Source organism: Rhinopithecus roxellana, chromosome 3 (genome assembly GCF_007565055.1).
Source record: "Rhinopithecus roxellana isolate Shanxi Qingling chromosome 3, ASM756505v1, whole genome shotgun sequence".
NCBI lineage: Eukaryota > Metazoa > Chordata > Mammalia > Primates > Cercopithecidae > Rhinopithecus > Rhinopithecus roxellana.
In genome coordinates this window covers 125223483-125244293 of record NC_044551.1, presented here as the reverse complement: position 1 = coordinate 125244293, position 20811 = coordinate 125223483, and the positions used below count along the sequence as shown (strand labels likewise).

The window sequence follows — 20811 nt, the reverse complement described above, 5'->3', positions numbered from 1 at the left end:
CTGATTATGCAATGGGTCTCAAGTGTCCATTAGAATCACCTGTGGAGCTTTTACAAAATTCAAATGACTAGTCTCCTACCCGAGAGTTCTGGTTTACAAATCAGGGAAAGGGGAGAGTCATGTAGATTGATTTTTTTAAAATGTTTCCCAAATGATTCTGATGCACACCCCAACTCACAGTGCCAGATCTCCACTGACATCCCCTGACTCCCAGGCAGGGTGAACACAAGTTAGGAGCTTGATAAGTTGGGGAGGAGCTGGCTTTAAGGAAAGTGAGAAATAGATACCCTGAACACCTCCCAGGGCGGTGCCACCTGGCTTACTTTTCCTCTACACTTTCTCTGTGCCCAAGGACACCTTTAGCCTCATTTCCTGATTGAACAGCCTTACTTGCGTTGCTGTCAGTGCCAGTAGGGCAGGCAGGAATGCAGCAGACAGGACTTGCCATCATGGCCTTGGCTGTCTGTGCGGCCCTACATGCCTCAGAAGGTGAGTAGGGGCACTGGCCACCTAGGCCTCCACTGGAAGGGGGGTATCTCCCAAATCTGTGCTGGAAGGATTGAGGTGGGGCAAGAATATCTATCTCTTCAAGCAGGAATTTCCAATTAATTTCTGATTACCTACCAGAGAATGACATAGGTTTTAAATTCTAGATCTCCCATTAGTTTCAGGAAGGAACCTCATTCTAACAGGCATACTAGAAATTTTTGCCACCTGCAGGATGAGGTCCTTCCATATAGGTGCAACTTCGGGCTATGTTTCCTTTTCTGATGACAGTATCTTAGAAAATCCCCAGCTAGAGGCTGGAGTAAAGCTCCTACTATTCATCTGTCTTCCTCCATACCCCAACCTGCTAAATTGTCTGAACACAAGTGTACACATTCCTGGAGGGAAAGACAGACTTGGCCAGCTGCGTTCAAATTAGGTAAGTTGTAAATTTCCTGAGCAAAGTCAGCCCTATGGATACAAAAAACGTAAACTTCAGTCTGATCTTTAAAAAGGGAGGGCAGAGCTAAGCACAGTGGTGCATGCCTGTATTCCCAGCTACTCGGGAGGCTACAGCTGGAGGATAGCTTCAGGCCAGGAATTCGAGATTGCAGTGAGCTATGATCACACTGTGAATTGCCACTGCACTCCAGCCTGGGCAACATAGTAAAACCCGATCTCTTAAAAACAAAAAGAGGGGAGGAGAGGGGAGAGGGAAGGAAAGGAAGAAAGGAAAAGAAAGAAAGAAAAAGAAGGATGAGGGAGATTGAACCCTACAAATTATGTCAAAGAGAATTTAAATTGTGAGTTGCTAGCATGTATATGGAGACAGTAACTGCATTTGAACTAGAGGGAATCTCTTCTAAAGTAGCACTCACTACTGTATTCAGGAAACCCTAAGTGTCAGTACTTAACACTTGACCAATGGCTCTTTTCCATTGTCATCTTTTCTTTAAGCTTTATCCTGAACAGATTCTCTAAGTCTAGAGCAAAGGCGGAATATAAGTCTTCTTTGGTCTGCTTTTTAAAAATTTGAGCCAACATTTTAAAACTGAAAGCTTTCTCGTATACATACTCATACATACACACATACAAATTGGATTTTAAAGCTTCTCTTGAAAAATCAGATGTAGCAACAATGATTCCACCATACCGAGGCAAGAACTGGCTAAAGCAGATGAGCCTCTGAAGTTTGCTGTATTAACTGCCTAGTCCCTGCAGACATTTGCTTAGGGACTCCAATATAGTCCATCAATGTACTAGGCTTATACAAATAAGCAACAGAAAAAAACTGGACAGTCTCTTCTCAATTTCTACTAATCTATCTATCTTATTAAGATAAAGACAAAAATTTGTCACTTTATGTTTCTGTAACATTTCTCAGAAAAATTCACCACTGAGATTTTGGGACTCATTTTCACTATTTCTGAAAGGTCTACCTGCTAAGGCTTCACTCCTAGTTCTGGTAATTCCACCAACTCAAATTTTTTACATAAAACTTTGAAATGTGTACCTCTATCCAGCTTCCTGACCTATTCCCACCTGTCCCCACAGCAGCAGCTCTCCTACAGGAAAGGAGGGAGGGAACAGCAGGTCAAGGAGGCAGAGTGTAATGAGGAAGGGTCTGCCATACCCAGGACCCAACTTCACATGGGACTGAGTCCTGGTAGAGACGGTGGAGTGGGACGGCAAAATGAAGAGGCGTGTGAAAAGGTATGGCTGCTGGCGATAATAAAGAAAGGGAGCCGAGAGACCCAGCAATAGCCTTTTGGCTTAGTCTCGATGCTTTACCTAAGGCAGTTTAGGCCACAGGAAAATCACATTGCCTGAGAAGCTCCAACCTTCTGCCATTTAAAAATAAGTGATACTGGGTAAAAACACACAAGTAGTCCTGAGAACAGTTGTGGAACAGAGGGGCAATGCCACAGCTATTCTTAGCAAACTTCCACTCAAGTGTCCATGTAAGCCAGGTGCCCTGTGGGAGGCACTTAAGTGATTCTGGGTCCAGGGAAGGGGTGGAAAACCAAGTGGGGAGGGAGGAAGGTAGAGAACACTCAACAACTCAACAGTGCAGAGAAAAGGACAGGTGGTCTTGGCAAGGGGAATAGGGAAATGGCCTGTGCCAGTTTGGAACTTTGGGAAATATATTTTGTTTTCTTCAGGCAGAAAGCTGTTCCTTATCTTAATGGTGTCTTAAATGGCTAACTTGTTGTGATGGCTCAATAACTGGCATTCCCAAAGTGTTTTGCACAAATCAGGAAGCAGGTGACTTTATCTATAATTAAAAGCCTTGGATTCTGCCCAAAGGTAGGGCACACTCCACCTCTGCTGACGTGGCTGCTGGCTCCCAGAACTCAATACTGAATCCATAAACATGTCTTTCATCCTGTTTCAGTGGCCCTGAGCCCGATTATTTAAACCCACAATCTAGGGCTTTGTGGGCTTGGCTGTTTTATTGTTCATTAAGATCAAGGCTCACTTGTGCCCAGCAGAGTCAAGTTAGGAGATTTTGCTGCAGTGAGGCCCAAATTGTCTTCCCACTGACAACCGTCTTTCTCAGAGTACGATGGCTACTGAATCACACCAATACTTGCTAGAGATTTGCTGCTTGCATCCTAAAATGTTGACTTTTGTTTTAATCATAACACACTGGCTAGGGAAGATTACCAGGAATGTACATTTGTGACTCAGTGTTGTTCTGCACAATTGGGACTCTCCAATTGTGGTCCCTAAGAGGTCTGACATAGGTGGGACTACAGGTGCATGCCACCACACCTGGCTAATTTTTTGTTTGTTTTTGGAGATGGAGTTTGTTGCTTTTGTCGCCCAGGCCAGGCTGGAGAGCAATGACATGATCTCGGCTAACTGCAACCTCCGTCTCCTGGGTTTAAGCAATTCTCCTGCCTCATCCTCCCGAGTAGCTGGGATCAGAGGCTTGCGCCACCACAGCCAGCTAATTTTTGTATTTTTAGTAGAGACAGGGTTTCACCATGTTGCCCAGGCTGGTCTCAAACTCCTGACCTCAGGTGATCCACCCACCTTGGCCTCCCAAACTGCTGGGATTACAGGTGTGAGCCACCTGCCCAGCCACACCTGGCTAATTAAAAAAAAAAATTTTTTTGTAGAGATAGAGTCTCACTATGTTGCCCAGATTGGTCTCGAACTCCTGGCCTCAAGTGATTCTCCTTCCTTGGCCTCCCTGCCTGTAATTCCAGCACTTTGGGAGACTGAGGCAGAAAGATTGCTTGAGCCCAGGAGTTCCAGGCTGCAGTGAGTCATGATCGCACCACTGAACTCCAGCCTGGGTGACAGAGTGAGACTCTCTATCCAAAAAAAAGAAAAAAAAAAGTAAAACTTTACCAAAAAAATAAAATTACCAAAACTCACAAAAATTAAAGAATTTATCCTAATATTATGAAAGTTACAAATACTTAGTGTATTTTTAAATATAAAAATATAAAGAATAAAAAAAAGGAAAGTCCCACTTCATCATTCCTTTAATCCCTCTCCCCTGTCCAGAGGGTTCTGCATATCCTTCCAGAATTTCCTCTAGGCATTTAGCAACACAACCCACACATACATCCATACCAGTATTTTTTTATTATTATTATTCTTTAAGATCTAGGGTACATGTGCACAATGTGCAGGTTTGTTACAAATGCATACATGTGCCATGTTGGTGTGCTGCACCCATTAACTCATCATTTACATTAGGTATATCTCCTAATGCTATCCCTCCCCCTCCCCCCAATCCACGACAGGCCCCGGTGTGTGATGTTCCACACCCTGTGTCCAAGTGTTCTCACTGTTCAATTCCCACCTATGAGTGAGAACATGCAGTGTTTGGTTTTCTGTCCTTGCGATAGTTTGGTCAGAATGATGGTTTCCAGCTGCATCCATGTCCCTAACAAAGGACATGAACTCATCCTTTTTTATGGCTGCATAGTATTCCATGGTGCACATGTGCCACATTTTCTTAATCCAGTTTATCATTGATGGAAATTTGGCTTGGTTCCAAGTCTTTGCTATTTTGAATAGTGCTGTAATGAACATACGTGTGCATGTGCCTTTATAGCAGCATGATTTATAATCCTTTGGGTATATATCCAGTAATGGGATGGCTGGGTCAAATGGTATTTCTGGTTCTAGATCTTTAAGGAATCGCCACACTGTCTTCCACAATGGTTGAACTAGTTTACAGTCCCAACAAAAGTGTAAAAGTGTTCCTATTTTTCCACATCCTCTCCAGCACCAGTTGCTTCCTATGATCACCATTTTAATGATCACCATTCTAACTGGTGTGAGAAGGTATCTCATTGTGGTGTTGATTTGCATTTCTCTGATGGCCAGTGATGATGACCATTATTTCATGTGTCTGTTGGCTGCATAAATGTCTTCTTTTGAGAATTGTCTGTTCATATCCTTTGCCCACTTTTTGATGGGGTTGTTTGATTTTTTTCTTGTAAATTTGTTTAAGTTCTTTGTAGATTCTGGATATTAGCCCTTTGTCAGATGGGTAGATTGTAAAAATTTTTCTCCCATTCTGTAGGTTGCCTGTTCACTCTGATGGTAGTTTCCTTTGCTGTGCAGAAGCTCTTTAGTTTAACTAGATCCCATTTGTCAATTTTGGCTTTTGTTGCCATTGCTTTTGGTGTTTTAGTAATGAAGTCCTTGCCCATGCTTATGGCCTGAATGGTATTGCCTAGGTTTTCTTCTAGGCTTTTTATAGTTTTAGGTCTAACATTTAAGTCTTTAATCCATCTTGAATTAATTTTTGTATAAGGTGTAAGGAAGGGATCCAGTTTCAGCTTTCTACATATGGCTAACTAGTTTTCCCAAGACCATTTATTAAATAGGAAATCCTTTCCCCATTTCTTGTTTTTGTCAGGTTTGGCAAAGATCAGATGGCTGTAGATGTGTGGTATTATTTCTGAGGGCTGTGTTCTGTTCCATTGGTCTATATCTCTGTTTTGGTACTAGTACCATGCTGTTGTGTTTACTGTAGCCTTGTAGTATAGTTTGAAGTCAGGTAGTGTGATGCCTCCAACTTTGTTCTTGTTTGCTTAGGATTGCCTTGGCAACGTGGGGTCTTTTTGGTTCCATATGAAGTTTAAAGTAGATTTTTCCAATTCTGTGACGAAACCCATTGGCAGCTTGATGGGGATAGCACTGAATCTATAAATTACCTTGGGCAGTACAGCCATTTTCACATATAGATTCTTCACATCCATGAGCATGGAATGTTCTTCCTTTTTTGTGTGTGTCCTCTTTTATTTCATTGAACAGTGGTTTGTAGTTCTCCTGGAAGAGGTTCTTCATATCCCTTGTAAGTTGGATTCCTAGGTATTTTATTATCTTTGAAGCAATTGTGAATGGGAGGTCACTCATGATTTGGCTCTCTGTTTATCTTTTATTGGTGTATAGGAATGCTTGTGATTTTTGCATATTGATTTTGTATCCTGAGACTTTGCTGAAGTTGCTTATCAGCTTAAGGAGATTTTGGGCTGAGATGATGGGGTTTTCTAAATATACAATCATGTCATCTGCAAACAGGGACAATTTGACTTCCTCTTTTCCTAATTGAATACCCTTTATTTCTTTCTCCTGCTTGATTGCCTTGGCCAGAACTTCCAACACTATGATGAATAGGAGTGGCAAGAGAGGGCATCCCTGTCTTGTGCCAGTTTTCAAAGGGAATGTTTCCAGTTTTTGCCCATTCAGTATGATATTGACTGTGGGTTTGCCATAAATAGCTCTTATTATTTTGAGATACATCCCCTCAATACCTAGTTTATCGAGAGTTTTTAGCATGAAGGGCTGTTGAATTTTGTCGAAGGCCTTTTCTGCATCTATTGAGATAGTCATGTGGTTTTGCTCTTTGGTTCTGTTTATATGATGGATTCTGTTTACTGATTTGCATATGTTGAACCAGCCCTGCATCCCAGGGATGAAGCCGACTTGATTGTGGTGGCTAAGCTTTTTGATGTGCTGCTGGATTTGGTTTGCCAGTATTTTACTGAGGATTTTTGCATCGATGTTCATCAGGGATATTGGTCTAAAATTCTCTTTTTCTGTTGTGTCTCTATCAGGATGATGTTGGCCTCATAAAATTAGTTAGGGAGGATTCCTTCTTTTTCTATTGATTGGAATAGTTTCAGAAGGAATGGTACCAACTCCTCTTTGTACCTCTGGTGGAATTCGGCTGTGAATCCATCTGGTCCTGGACTTTTTTTGGTTGGTAGGCTATTAATTATTGCCTCAATTTCAGAGCCTGTTATTGGTCTATTCAGGGATTCAGCTTCTTCCTGATTTAGTCTTGGGAGGGTGTATGTGTCCAGGAATTTAGCCATTTCTTCAAGATTTTCTAGCTTACATGCATAGAGTTGTTTATAGTATTCTCTGATGGTAGTTTGTATTTCTGTGGGGTCAGTGGTGATATCCCCTTTATCACTTTTTACTGTGTCTCTTTGATTGTTCTCTCTTTTTTTCTTTATTAGTCTTGCTAGCAGTCTATCAATTTTGTTGATCTTTTCAAAAAAACAGCTCCTGGATTCATTGATGTTTTGAAGGGTTTCTTGTGTCTCTATCCCCTTCAGTTCTCCTCTGATCTTAGTTATTTCTTGCCTTCTGCTAGCTTTTGAATGTGTTTGCTCTTGCTTCTCTAGTTCTTTTAATTGTGATGTTAAGGTGTCAATTTTAGATCTTTCTTGCTTTCTCTTGTGGGCATTTAGTGCTATAAATTTCCCTCTACATACTGCTTTAAATGTGTCCCAGAGATTCTGGTATGTTGTGTCTTTGTTCTCATTGGTTTCAAAGAACATTTTTATTTCTGCCTTCATTTTATTATGTACCCAGTAGTCATTCAGGAGCAGGTTGTTCAGTTTCCATGCAGTTGAGTGGTTTTGAATGAATTTCTTAATCCTGAGTTCTAGTTTGATTGCACTGTGGTCTGAGAGACAGTTTGTTATAATTTCTGTTCTTTTACATTTGCTGAGGAGTGCTTTACTTCCAACTATGTGGTCAGTTTTGTAATAAGTGTGATGTGGTGCTGAGAAAAATGTATATTCTGTTGATTTGGGGTGGAGAGTTCTGTAGATGTCTATTAGGTCTGCTTGGTGCAGAGCTGAGTTCAATCCCTGGATATCCTTTTTAACTTTCTGTCTCGTTGATCTATCTAATGTTGACAGTGGGATGTTAGAGTCTCCCACTATTACTGTGTGGGAGTCTAAGTCTCTTTGTAGGTCTCTAAGGACTTGCTTTATGAATCTGGGTGTTCCTGTATTGGGTGTACATATATTTAGGATAGTTAGCTCTTCTTCTTGAATTGATCCCTTTACCATTATGTAACAGCCTTCTTTGTCTCTTTTGATCTTTGTTGGTTTAAAGTCTGTTTTATCAGAGACTAGGAATGCAACCCCTGCTTTTTTGTTTTGTTTTGTTTTCATTTGCTTGGTAGATCTTCCTCCATCCCTTTATTTTGAGCCTATGTGTGTCTCTCCATGTGAGATGGGTCTCCTGAATACAGGAAACTGATGGGTCTTGACTTTTTATCCAATTTGCCAGTCTGAGTCTTTCAATTGGAGCATTTATCCCATTTATATTTAAGGTTAATACTGTTATGTGTGAATTTGATCCTGTCATTATGACGTTAGCAGGTTATTTTGCTCATTAGTTGATGCAGTTTCCTCCTATCATAGAGGGTCTTTACAATTTGCCATGTTTTTGCAGTGGCTGGTACCGGTTGTTCCTTTCCATGTTTAGTGCTTCCTTCAGGAGCTCTTGTAGGGCAGGCCTGGTGGTGACAGAATCTCTCAGCATTTGTTCGTCTGTAAAGGATTTTATTTCTCCTTCACTTATGAAGCTTAATTTGGCTGGATATGAAATTCTGGGTTGAAAATTCTTTTCTTTAAGAATGTTGAATATTGGCCTCCACTGTCTTCTGGCTTGTAGAGTTTCTGCTGAGAGATCCGCCTAACATGTTAGTCTGATGGGTTTCCCTTTGGCTGCCCTTAATATTTTTTCCTTCATTTCAGCTTTGGTGAATCTGACAATTATTTGTCTTGTAGTTGCTCTTCTCGAGGAGTATCTTTGTGGCATTCTCTATATTTCTTGAATTTGAATGTTGGCCTGCCTTGCTAGTTTGGGGAAGTTCTCCTGGATAATATTCTGAAGAGTGTTTTCTAACTTGGTTCCATTCTCCCCGTCACTTTCAGGTACACCAATCAGATGTAGATTTGGTCTTTTCACATAGTCCCGTATTTCTTGGAGGCTTTGTTCGTTTCTTTTCACTCTTTTTTCTCTAAACTTCTCTTCTCGCTTCATCTTATTCATTTGATCTTCAATCACTGATACCCTTTCTTCCACTTGATTGAATCGGCTACCGAAGCTTGTGCATGCATCACATAGTTCTCGTGCCATGGTTTTCAGCTCCATCCGGTCCCTTAAGGTCTTCTCTATGCTGTTTATTCTAGTTAGGCATTCATCTAATCTTTTTTCAAGGTTTTTAGCTTCTTTGCCATGCGTTCAAACATCCTCCTTTAGCTCAGAGAAGTTTGTTATTACCGATCGTCTGAAGCCTTCTTCTCTCAACTTGTCAAATTTATTCTCTGTCCAGCTTTGTTCCGTTGCTGGCGAGGAGCTGCATTCCTTTGGAGAAGAAGAGGCACTCTGATTTTCAGAATTTTTAGCTTTTCTGCTCTGGTTTCTCCCCATCTTTGTGGTTTTATCTACCTTTGGTCTTTGATGATGATGACATACAGATGGGGTTTTGGTGTCAATGTCGTTTCTGTTGGTTAGTTTTCCTTCTAATAGTCAGGACTCTCAGCTGCAGGTCTGTTGGAGTTTGCTAGAGGTTCATTCCAGACCCTGTTTGCCTGGGTATCACCAGTTGAGGCTGCAGAACAGCACATGTTGCTGCCTGATCCTTCCTCTGGAAGCTTGGTCTCAGAGGGGCACCCGGCTGTATGAGGTGTCAGTTGGCCCCTACTGGGACAAGTCTCACAGTTAGGCTACTCGGGGGGTCAAGGACCCACTTGAGGAGGCAATCTGTCTGTTCTTGGATCTCAAACTCCATGCTGGGAAAACCACTGCTCTCTTCAAAGCTGTCAGACAGGGACGTTTTAAGTCTGCAGAAGTTTCTGCTGTCTTTTGTTCAGTTATGCCCTGCTCCCAGAGGTGAGGACTACAGAGGCAGACAGGCCTCCTTGAGCTGTGGTGCGCTCCACCCAGTTCGAGCTTCCCGGCCTCTTTGTTTACCTACTCAAGCCTCAGCAATGGCGGACGCCTGTCCCCCAGCCTCGCTGCTGCCTTGCAGTTTGATCTCAGACTGCTGTGCTAGCAGTGAGCAAGGCTCCGTGGGCATGGGACCCTCTGAGCCAGGCGCGGGATATAATCTACTGGTGTGCTGTTTGCTAAGACCATTGGAAAAGTGCAGTATTAGGGTGGGAGTGTCCTGATTTTCCAGGTACCATCTGTCATGGCTTCCCTTGGCTAGGAAAGGGAATTCCCCGACCCCTTGCACTTTCCCAGTGAGACAACACCCCACCCTGCTTCGGCTCACACTCCGTGGACTGCACCCACTGTCCGACAAGCCCCAGTGAGATGAACCCGGTACCTCAGTTGGAAATGCAGAAATCACCCATCTTTTGCATCGCTCACACTGAGAGCTGTAGACTGGAGCTGTTCCTATTCGGCCATCTTGGAACCAGCACACACCAATTTTTTAAAACAGAAACAGGATGGCCGGGTGCGGTGGCTCACGCCTGTAATCTCAGCACTTTGGGAGACTGAGGTCAGGAGATCAAGACCATCCTGGCTAACATGGTGAAACCCCGTCTCTACTAAAAAAAAAATTAGCTGGGCGTGGTGGCGGGCGCCTGTAGTCCCAGCCACTCGGGAGGCTGAGGCAGGAGAATGGCGTGAACCTGGGAAGTGGAGTTTGCAGTGAGCCAAGATCACACCACTGCACTCCAGCCTGGGCGACAGAGCAAAACTCCATCTCAGAAGAAAAATAAAAATACAAAATAAAAAATAAATAAATAAAACAGAAACAGGATCACAATCTACATATTGTCTTAACACATATTTTAATCACAGATAACAGTAAATCTATTTAACACAAAAATTCTGAAAATCTGCAGCTTCATCTTATATAAAACATTTAAACTTCTCAGAACAACTGGGAATGTTAATGTTTCATTTATTCATTTATTATTAATATCAATCAGGGTCCTATTAGGAGACAGAAACCAGATAATTTGAAAGTTTAATATGAACAAATTATTAACTATAACAAGAAATAGGCTAGAAAGAAAGATAATTTTAAGGAATGTAGGAAAAGCAGATATTCCAAGGGCAAAAACAGATCACTCAAGGAAGAGTTCCTGCACCCTTACCCTCTCCAGCTGAGATCCAGCCATGGCTCACCAAATGGCAGAAAAGTCACCTGGTCTGTACTGGCAGAACATGCTGGATATCCACCTTCTAGTTTGTAGGGGAAAGTCTGTCACAGGGAAGCATCTCACTGGAGGCACTGGGCTACAAACCTGCCTGTAGGGGTGCTACTAATTGCCATGCACTGAAGAAGCTAAAGCACTGCAGGAGCTGCATCTACAGGAATCTGATGAGAGGACCCTGGAGCCAGGAAGGAAAACCTCCTCTTCCTGCAATGTCCCTTCAATATCTTCTACAGATAAAGTTTAACAACGTGCCAGCTAGCCAAGGAAAAATATTTAAGGGCCAATCTCAATTTCATAGAAAGGAAATTAAGGGTGAGTTTGAAACTGAGGGAAAACAAATAAACAAGTGGCACATTCCACAAACACTTAATGGGCACCTGTATACTTACTGAGCCAGGGACTGTACTGCATATTGGCCCACATATGTCCTTTTTGTTTCCGTTTATTGAGTGCTATCTGTTGTCACTCCTGTTCTAAGCACTTAAATATACAAACTCATGCAATCTTCACAATAACCCTGAGGTAGATGCTAGGACCACCCCCAGATTACAGATAACAGGATTGAGACACAGAGAATTAACTCACCCAAGGTCAGCTAGTAGGTAGCAGAAACAGAATTTAAACCTGGTAGTCTCTACATGTTTAAGTACCATGCTACAAAGCCTCTCAGGATGTTTTCATGGCACAAAATTATCCAAACCCCTTCAAGACTATCCCCTGACCACTCTAGTGTCTGTATCATGTTAAAGCAAAGAAAAATCCCCATCCACTCTCCATGCCCCCAAATATTATCCCAGGGTTCCAAAAAGTATCTTGGAGGACTTTACTTGGGAATAGCAGTTCCACATATCATGGATTATTGAGTCTTTCCTGCCCACTTAGTGACAGCAGTGGCCATCTGTCAGCACCCACCACACGATCTGGCTACACTAAGGCGTGAGGTCCATGAGAATGGAGGGATGTATTCTAACCACATTCTGAACATTATGTGTTGCCTTTTTTTTCTTTTTTTAGATGGAGTCTTGCTCTGTTGCCCAGGCTGGAGTGCAGTGGTGTGGTCTCTGCTTGCTGCAACCTTTGCCTCCCAGGTTCAAGCAATTCTCCTGTCTCAGCCTCCTGAGTAGCTGGGATTACAGGTGCCTGCCACCACATCCAGCTAATTTTTTGTATTTTTAGTAGAGATGGGGGGGGTTTCACCATGTTGGCCAGGCTGGTCTCGAACTCCTGACCTCATGATCCATCCACCTCGGCCTCCCAAAATGCTGGGATTACAGGTGTGAGCCACCGCACTCAGACTGTGCTTCTTAAATTGCAGTCAGTCTTGAGACACTGCTAGTAGCTAAGTGAATCTATCATTTTTATCTTTAGTCTGCAAATCCTTTCTGCAATAATTGCATGTGCCTTTCTTTACTGTTTCTATTTTGCTGTGTTCTGTATACAGTACCAGTGCTTTTCAAACTGCATTTCTAATCAGCTCCCAGGTGATGCCATTGTTGTGGCTCTGGGTACCACACTTTGAGTAGTGAGATCCTATATAACTAAGCGAGGAAGCGGTTCACCTCTCTACAATAGCAGGATCCTTTCCTTAAAACCCAAAATCTGCCAGGCACGGTGGCTCACACCTGTAATCCCAGCACTTAGGGAGACAAAGGTGGGAGGATAGCTTGAGTCTAGGAGTTCGAGGTCTGCCTGGGCAGTAGAATGAGATACCGTTCTCCAACAACAAAACCCAGAATCTAATTTTTGTATCACAAATTTGATGTGCAGTGCCAACAGTTCTTGAGCACTGAGAGATCTTTACAGCCGTCTGGTGACCAAAACTGGATCATAGACAGAACCAAAACAGGGACTCACATTCCTGGAAAATCATCCATATACTTAATACTGGGAATAATAATGACAATCCAAAGCTAATAGAAATAACACCAGAATAAGGCCAGGTGCAGTGGCTCATGCCTATAATCCTTGCACTTTGGGAGGCTGAGGTGGGAGGATCGCTTGAGGTTAGGAGTTTGAGACCAGCCTGGGCAACATACAACACCCTGTTTCTGCAAAAATTTTTAAAAACTAGCCAGGCGTAGTGGGTGCACCTGTATTCCCAGCTACTTGGGCAGCTAAGGCAGGAGGATCACTTGAGCCTAGGCATTCAAGGCCGCAGTGAACCATGATTGCACCATTGCACTCCAGCCAGGGCAACAGAGCAAGACCATCTCCAAAAAAAAAGAAGAAAAGAAAAAAGGAAAGAAAAGAAATAACACCATAATAAGACAAATAGGAATGCTTTTATTCAGATACTAAAAACATCTTTAAAATATTATATATAGCAAACAAATGATTTATTATATTTACTGACCCCTAACTACTTCAATGTGCAGGGATGGTACCTATGAAAAGCACTGTGTAATTGTAGGTAATTTGGGACATAAGACCTTGACCAAAAACTGAAAATACTATTCCTAGAAAAAAAGCAAAAATATTTTTGACATTAAAAGCCTTAAAACAAGATAAAAATGAAACACTAATAAGAACAGAGCTTAGTTCAGTCCAAGAAACTTACTTAGCACTAATACTAGACAATGTGCTATGTGGTGGGGGGTTACAAAGATACCCTGTGGGAGCTTACAGTCAAAAGACAGTCATAGACTTAATTTCATACATGGTAAAGACAAAAATATAGGAAAGCACAAGGTACTGTGGGACCTCAGATTCAAATGGGGAAATGACAAAATTGGAAAAAAGTAGACAACTGAGAGGTTCAGCAGTCCAGAAGCCAATTAATGAGGTCCTGAACTAAGAGTGGTAACAAGGATGAAGAGGAGACAGATGTGAAAAGCGTTAAGGAAAATACAATCTACAGGAATTTGGCTGGCCATGGGAGTGCAGAAGGAAGATGGAATTACACTTGGATAACAGTACAAAGTGATTAAATGAGATGAGAAAAGGAAAACAGAAGTAGATTTAAAGTGGCAGGAGATGATGGCTTCAGTTGGGGCTCTGTTGAGTTTGGGGTGCCTGTGGGATATCCAAGTGCATGTTCAATAGCAGGTGGATATACATCAGAGTATTTGGGTAGAGGTAAAAAACACATTTTGAAGTTACCAACATAGTAAAAATTTTAAACATGAGATGTGGAAAGAAAAGAGCAGTAGGTTAGGGATGGAATTTTGAGAATGCTAACTATTGAGGAAAGGGCAAAGGAGGACGCATTCAAGAAGCAGAGAAAGTAATTTGTTTTTTTTTTTTTTTTTTTTAATGAGATGGAGTCTCGCTCTGTGACCCAGGCTGGAGTGCAGTGGCACAATCTTGACTCACTGCAACCTCCACCTCCCGGGTTCAAGCAATTCGCTGCCTCAGCCTCCTAAGTAGCTGGGATTACAGGCGTCTGCTACCATGCCCGGCTAATTTTTTGTATTTTTAGTACAGATGGGGTTTCACCATCTTGGCCAGGCTGGTCTTGAACTTCTGATCTTGTGATCCACCTGCCTCAGCCTCCCAAAGTGCTGGGATTACAGGCGTGAGCCACCGCGCCTGGCCATAGTTTCTCATTATTCAGAAAATTAGAAGAGACTAGTAACTAAGAATATGGAAATTTTCAAGGAAGGAATGGGCAAGTGTTAAATGCAGCAGAGATGTCCAATGAGACAATGTTAGAAAAATGTCTGCTCAGCCTGGGCATAAAGTGAGACTCCATCTCTACAAAAAAATAAAGAAATTAGCCGGGCATGGTGGTGTGCACCGGCTTGGGTGACAGAGCAAGATCCCATCTGAAGGAAAAAAAGAAAAAAAAAAGTCTGCTAATTGTAGGCGCCCTGAGAGCAGGTACTATGACTCATTAATTCTTATATACTCGCTGTCTGTTACAAAGACTGATACAATGTAGGCAGCACTCTATAAATGCTTCTAGAATTTTACTGACATGACTATCACTTTCATTAGTAAAATAACACACTTATACGATTCAAAAAGAAACATGTCAGTACTAGATACTGCAGACATTTTCCCAAGGGAGATTTTTCTTGACTCAACTCAGCCTAAATTTTTGGTAGAAAAATATTAATAAAGGAAATACAGAAAATACCTTTCCAACAGAAAGAATAAAAAGCAAAGAAAAAGGATTTAAAAACGCAAAAAGGATAGAATAAATGAATACAAACCAAAAGATTAGTGTAGCAATGTCAATAACAGAAAAATACTATTTAAGCAAAAAGCTACAGTAGAAACAGAGGAATCTTACCCAAAGATAAAAAGTTCACTTCAGCGAAAAGCTATCTCAGACTCCTGTGAGGCAAGAGAGGTGATCGAGTTGTGAAAATGCAGTCAGATTTTGTTTTTATTTAAAATTGCAGCATTTTGCTAATCATAACTTTTTTGCATTAATTTTTATTTTGAAAAATATTGCATCCAAATATTGCTCATCTTCATTACGGAGTTCTTTTGGCGGTTCCTTAAATTCTGCACCTGAGACTCCTGCCTCATTCTAATCCTGGCTGTGGACCAGCAAGATACTTAGGCGTCTAAAAACATAACCCCAAGTGTTATATCAGAAAAGTAGACAGAATTGCAAGAAGGAAAAACAAACAAACAAAAACTGGCACAATCCCAGTAACTGTGAGATTTTAACATACCCGCATCAAAAACTGATCAATCAAAAAAACACTAGTAAGGGTTAAGGGAATGCGTGCACAATACAACTAGATTTCTCCTGCAGCTCTGTGAAGGGCAGCCCGCGGTAGGCCAGGCCTGGTCCCGGGCGCCCCAGCCGGCTCCCCTGGGTCCAGGCGTGCGCTTGCGGGAGACGTGGGCGTCTCGGCGTCCGGCCGTCAAGCAATGCCTGGGACTCCACCCTACCCTTCGTGTAGTACTTGTTATACTTGGGCAGCTCCTTCACGCCCGGTCCTCTCCCCGCGCCGGTAGGAACCTTCCACGGCCTTAAAGAAACCTGCTCACCAGGTCAGGGGCGCCAACCAGGTTGCGCACGCGCAGAGGCCGGAAGGGCAACTGGACGTCGCCCAGGTAAACGACGTCCGGCGCCACCAGTTTCTTGTTGCTCTCACTCTGCACTTCCCGCTCTCTTCCTTGGTCTCGGCTTCCGCTACCGCCCGCGGTTTTCCACTTCAGTCTCCTGGTCCGCAGCAGCCACGACTACAGATACCAATAGCGCGACAGCCGCAAAGCGCCGTAAGGTCGTGCTTTTCTTTTGTTTTCTCGTGCTGTTTCTTCTGATTTTCCTTTTCCGGGTTTTTAGTTGAACACACGTTTTTTCCGTATATGTGTTTTAAATAAATGCATTTAGGGCTAAATTTAACTGTATCCCACCCATTATAATAAATAGTACTTTCACTATTTTCCAGAATAAGATTTTGTGGTTTCCTCTTTAACCCATGAGTTGAATGCTTTGTTTCTAAGCAACTTACACTTGTAAGTTTATAAATATATATTATTATTTAGATCCAAACATGTATTTATTATTAGAGACAAGGTCTCTGTCGCCCAGGCTGCAATGCAATTGTCAGAGGCGAGTGAACCAGAGCAACTACATCTTAAAATAGGAGCTAAGTAAAATGAGGCTGAAACCTACTAAGCTGCCTTCCCATCTAAGTCACAGGATGAGATAGGTCAGCAAAAAATACAGGTCATAAAAGACCTTGCTAATAAAACAGGTTGCAGTGAAGAAGTCACCTAATCCTACCAAAACCAAAATGGCCCCAAGAGTAACTTCTGGTCGCTCTCACTACTACACTCCCATCAGCGCCATGACAGTTTACAAATGCCATGGCAACGTCAAGAGGGTACCCTATGGTCTAAAAAGGGGAGACATGGGCCGGGCGGGGTGGCTCACGCCTGTAATCCCAGCACTTTGGGAGGCCGAGGCGGGCGGATCACGAGGTCAGGAGATGAGACCATCCTGGTTAACACAAACCCTATCTCTACTAAAAATACAAAAAAAATTAGCCAGGTGTGCTGGTGGGGGCCTGTAGTCCCAGCTACTGGGGAGGCTGAGCCAGGAGGCAGAGCTTGCAGTGAGCAGAGATCGTGCCTCTGCTCTCCAGCCTGGGCGACAGAGGAGACTCCCTCTCAAAAAAAAAGGAGGGGGGGGACATGAATAGTCCACTCCTTATTTAGCATATAATCAGGAAATAACCATACAAATGAGCAACCAGTCGCCCTCAGGGCTGCTCTGTGAAGTAGCCATTCTTTTATTCCTTTGCTTTCTTAATAAACTTGCCTTCACTTTGGACAGCGGAGTTGCCCTAAATTCTTTCTTGCGCGAGATCCAATAACCCTCTCTTGGGGTGTGGATGGGGACCCCTTTCCTGTAACGCAGTGGCGGATCAAAGCCTCCAACTCCTGGGCTCAAGCGATCCCCCTGCCTTAGCCTCCCAGTAGGTGGGCCACAATGCCTGGCTAATCTTTTAAATTTTTTGTAGAGACAGGGTCTCACTATTTTGCCCAGGCTGGTCCTGAACTCCTGGCCTCAAGCAATCCTCCCACCTCAGTCTCCCAAAGTAGTGGGATTATAGGTATGAGCCACCACACCTGGCTCAAACTTTTAAACTGCTACTTTGCACAGGAAACTTCTCTTCAAACACTAAGAATTTAAAAAAAGAGTCATGACTGCAAATACAGTAAGATAAAGCTATGAAATTTTGTGAGAATAAAGTAGAAATTGTGGATAAAATGAACAATTTCTTGGAAAAATAATAAATATATATGTAAATATATATATATTTATTTACACACACACACACACACACACACAAGTAAGACACTAACAAATCCAACTTAAACTTTATCTTTCCTCAGACACCAGGCCTAGATAGTTTTTGAAGTTTTACCAAAAATTGGAAGAACCGAAAATCTTTGTCTTATACAAACTCTTTCAAAGGATGGAAGAACAGAGAAGACTACCCAATGCATTGTTGAGATTAACATACCCTTAATACCCAAAACATGGAAGGATGGTAGCAGGGTGTAAAAGTATAGATGAATTTATGAACAGAGGTGCAAAAATATTAATAAATAGGAAATCTTATACAAGATATAAAAATTAATATGTTATGAATATGTATGGTTTATCCCAGGAAGGCAAGGAAGAAAATAGATTGATCCACCACAGCAATTTAAAATTATGTGTTGAACTTTCAATGGGCTAGGCACTGTTGTAGGCATTTAGCAAAGTAACAGATTTTAAAAGAGAAAAAACCTTTATTTCCTACACACAGGAATTGAGAAAGAAAGAGATAAAAATGATGATTTACTATAAAACTGGAGTATCTATTCCAAACTATTACAAATAAAAAAATTCAGCAAGGTTGCTGGAGCAACATTAAATAATCAATAGAATTCTTATACATAAAAATTAACTAATTAGAAAAAAGTATTTTTAAAAACTCATTCACAATACAACAAAATTTAAAAGGTACCTAAATAAAGATCTAAGATACACAACATTATCTTATCATTTTTTTCTTTTCTTTTTTTTTTTTTTTACAATTTTCAGTTATAATTTACTGTCTGTTATGGGAAAAATTACATGTTTCAGTAGACAGTTCGTCAAACTTTTCTTTTTTTAACTTATGTCTTCTAAAATGCTATCTCAGTTTGTTTTCTCTCCATTCCCACCAGTTAAGGTTTTCACTGACCTCTGTGTCCTAAGACTTTTTTTTTTTTAATTATACTTTAAGTTCTAGGGTACAATGTGCACAACGTGCAGGTTTGTTACATATGTGTACATGTGCCATGTTGGTGTGCTGCACCCATTAACTCGTCATTTACATTAGGTATATCTCCTAATGCTATCCTTCCCCCCGCCCTCCCCACAATAGGACCCGGTATGTGATGATCCCCTTCCTGTGTCCAAGTGATCTCATTGTTCACTTCCCACCTATGAGTGAGAACATGCGGTATTTGGTTTTCTGTTCTTGCGATAGTTTGCTGAGAATGATGGTTTCCAGCTGTATCCATGTCCCTACAAAGGACACGAACTCATCCTTTTTTATGGCTGCATAGTATTCCATGGTGTATATGTGCCACATTTTCTTAATCCAGTCTATCATGGACATTTGGGTTGATTCCAAGTCTTTGCTATTGTGAATAGTGCCACAATAAACATGTGTGCATGTGTCTTTATAGCAGCATGACTTACGTATCATTTTTTTTGTAAAGATCTTGGAGGACCAGGAAAATCTGAGTAGCTAGAGAGATAATTCCATATTTATGAATGGGAAGACAATATTTTTCAGATCTTAGTTGTAATAAAATAAATAAATAAATAAAGTGTAACCAAAAGGTCTAAAAAGTGCCAGAACGCATATTCAAATTCCAGCCCCACCATTTATTTCTTGGTCCTTTGATCTCGGGGAAGTTATATAGTTTTTCTCTATGTTATTACCCATTTATAAAATGGTGATTAATATACTTCCTTCTATATATAGTTGCTGTGTAGATTATATAAATTAATTCACACATGGCAGTTACACTAGTGCCTGGCACAGAGTAAGAACTCAATAAATGTCTGTTATCATTAGGACGTTTGTTGTAGCCTTGCTTGTTACAGTAAAGTACTGGAAACAGTTACTTAAAAATAAGACTGAAGGCAAATATGGAAAATATTTAACATTAATAACATTTGGGTGATGAGTATATAGGTGTTTTTATTATTCTTGGTAGTTCCTCTGTGTTGAAATGTTTCACAAGGAAAGGAGAATAGTAGTAAAATCATCATTTATTTATTCATATCTACATTTCCACAGAAGTATTAGTTTAGGTGAATTATCATGTCTTGATTTTTAAAGTTTCCATAGAAAAAGGTTACTGAACTTATGTTATTAGTATAAAATATAAAGCTGTCTGGTCTCAAAATGCTTTTCATGTCATCCTCCTACAACTTACATTCATAAATTCTATATTCCAATCAAATTGGCATGAATCTGCCTTTTTCCACATTTGTATCTTTACACCCACTGTCTCCTCTATATTTACTGCCCTATTCATATTCTATCCATTTTCAAGTTTTCAGCTCAAATGCCACCACCTTGATAAAGATGAACCTAAGTCTCTATGTTATAATTTATTGCTTCTGCCTTTTAGTGTTCCAGATATCATTCTGTTTATCACATAGCCCTTGCCACATTTTCTATTTTGTTAGAAATATTTTCCCCCTACTTTCTTTCACACACACTCTACAGAAGCACACCATTATTTTTAATGGAGCAAGAGTTGATACAATCTCAAAAGTGCCAGAGCAAACTGATTCAAGTATGATTTAAATACTGATTTCAATTCACTGCATAGACACATCAGATGCTACCCATGGAACTCCTATACGCTGGGCTTCACTGGCTGGTGAGTAGAAATTGTGATGTTCCGGGTCCCCACTTTCTTGCCTGGCAGTAATTACAAAGTTGCTGCAGGACTTCTTAATCCAAATATTCTTGACAATTCTCAAAGTGGGTCCTGGAGAGGGGTACTTTCCCTCTAAGAGTCTGGGGGAAGTTGGTCTGATACTGTAGGAGGGTTGATCCCTTGCATAATCAGAAACCTTACTCCCAGTTTTGTGGTTCCTCTGTTGGGCAGCTGCTCTGGATCCATTTGAAACCCACTGGTGGTTGCCCACTTCCTCCAGAGAGCTAACCTCAGTGCCTGCTTCTCAGGCCAGCTGGGCAACGCATCTGCTGATCTCACAAATCACTTTTCAGAGAAATTCCCAGGTGGATCTGCTGGACTTTGTCCTTCCCAAAGCAAAGGGAACACCTCTAGGAGGGGTTAGGGAGGCAGCTGGGGGTGGATCAGGCAGTCTTGCAGCATACCTCCGATCCTTGCTCGTTCATACCTCTGGACTCTGTTGCTTTATCAAGCCCACTCTGCA

The 20811-nt window shown here is 41.6% G+C and overlaps 1 protein-coding gene across 6 annotated transcripts in view; it reads left to right on the top strand.

Annotated features, from left to right (window-relative positions):
* Positions 1-350: 350 nt before the first annotated feature.
* Positions 351-20811, top strand: part of CCL28 (C-C motif chemokine ligand 28) — a 31878-nt gene continuing 11417 nt past the window's right edge. Inside the window, exons 1-2 of one of the 6 annotated variants that reach the window (XM_030928000.1) lie at positions 16018-16126; positions 20238-20288. Coding sequence is in view for 2 of the 6 variants with exons in the window: in XM_010363128.2 (XP_010361430.1) it covers positions 426-489 (64 nt within the window). In the remaining 4 variants the exon portion in view is untranslated. The other 5 variants (XM_010363128.2, XM_010363129.2, XM_030928001.1 and 2 more) reach the window with 5 other exon arrangements.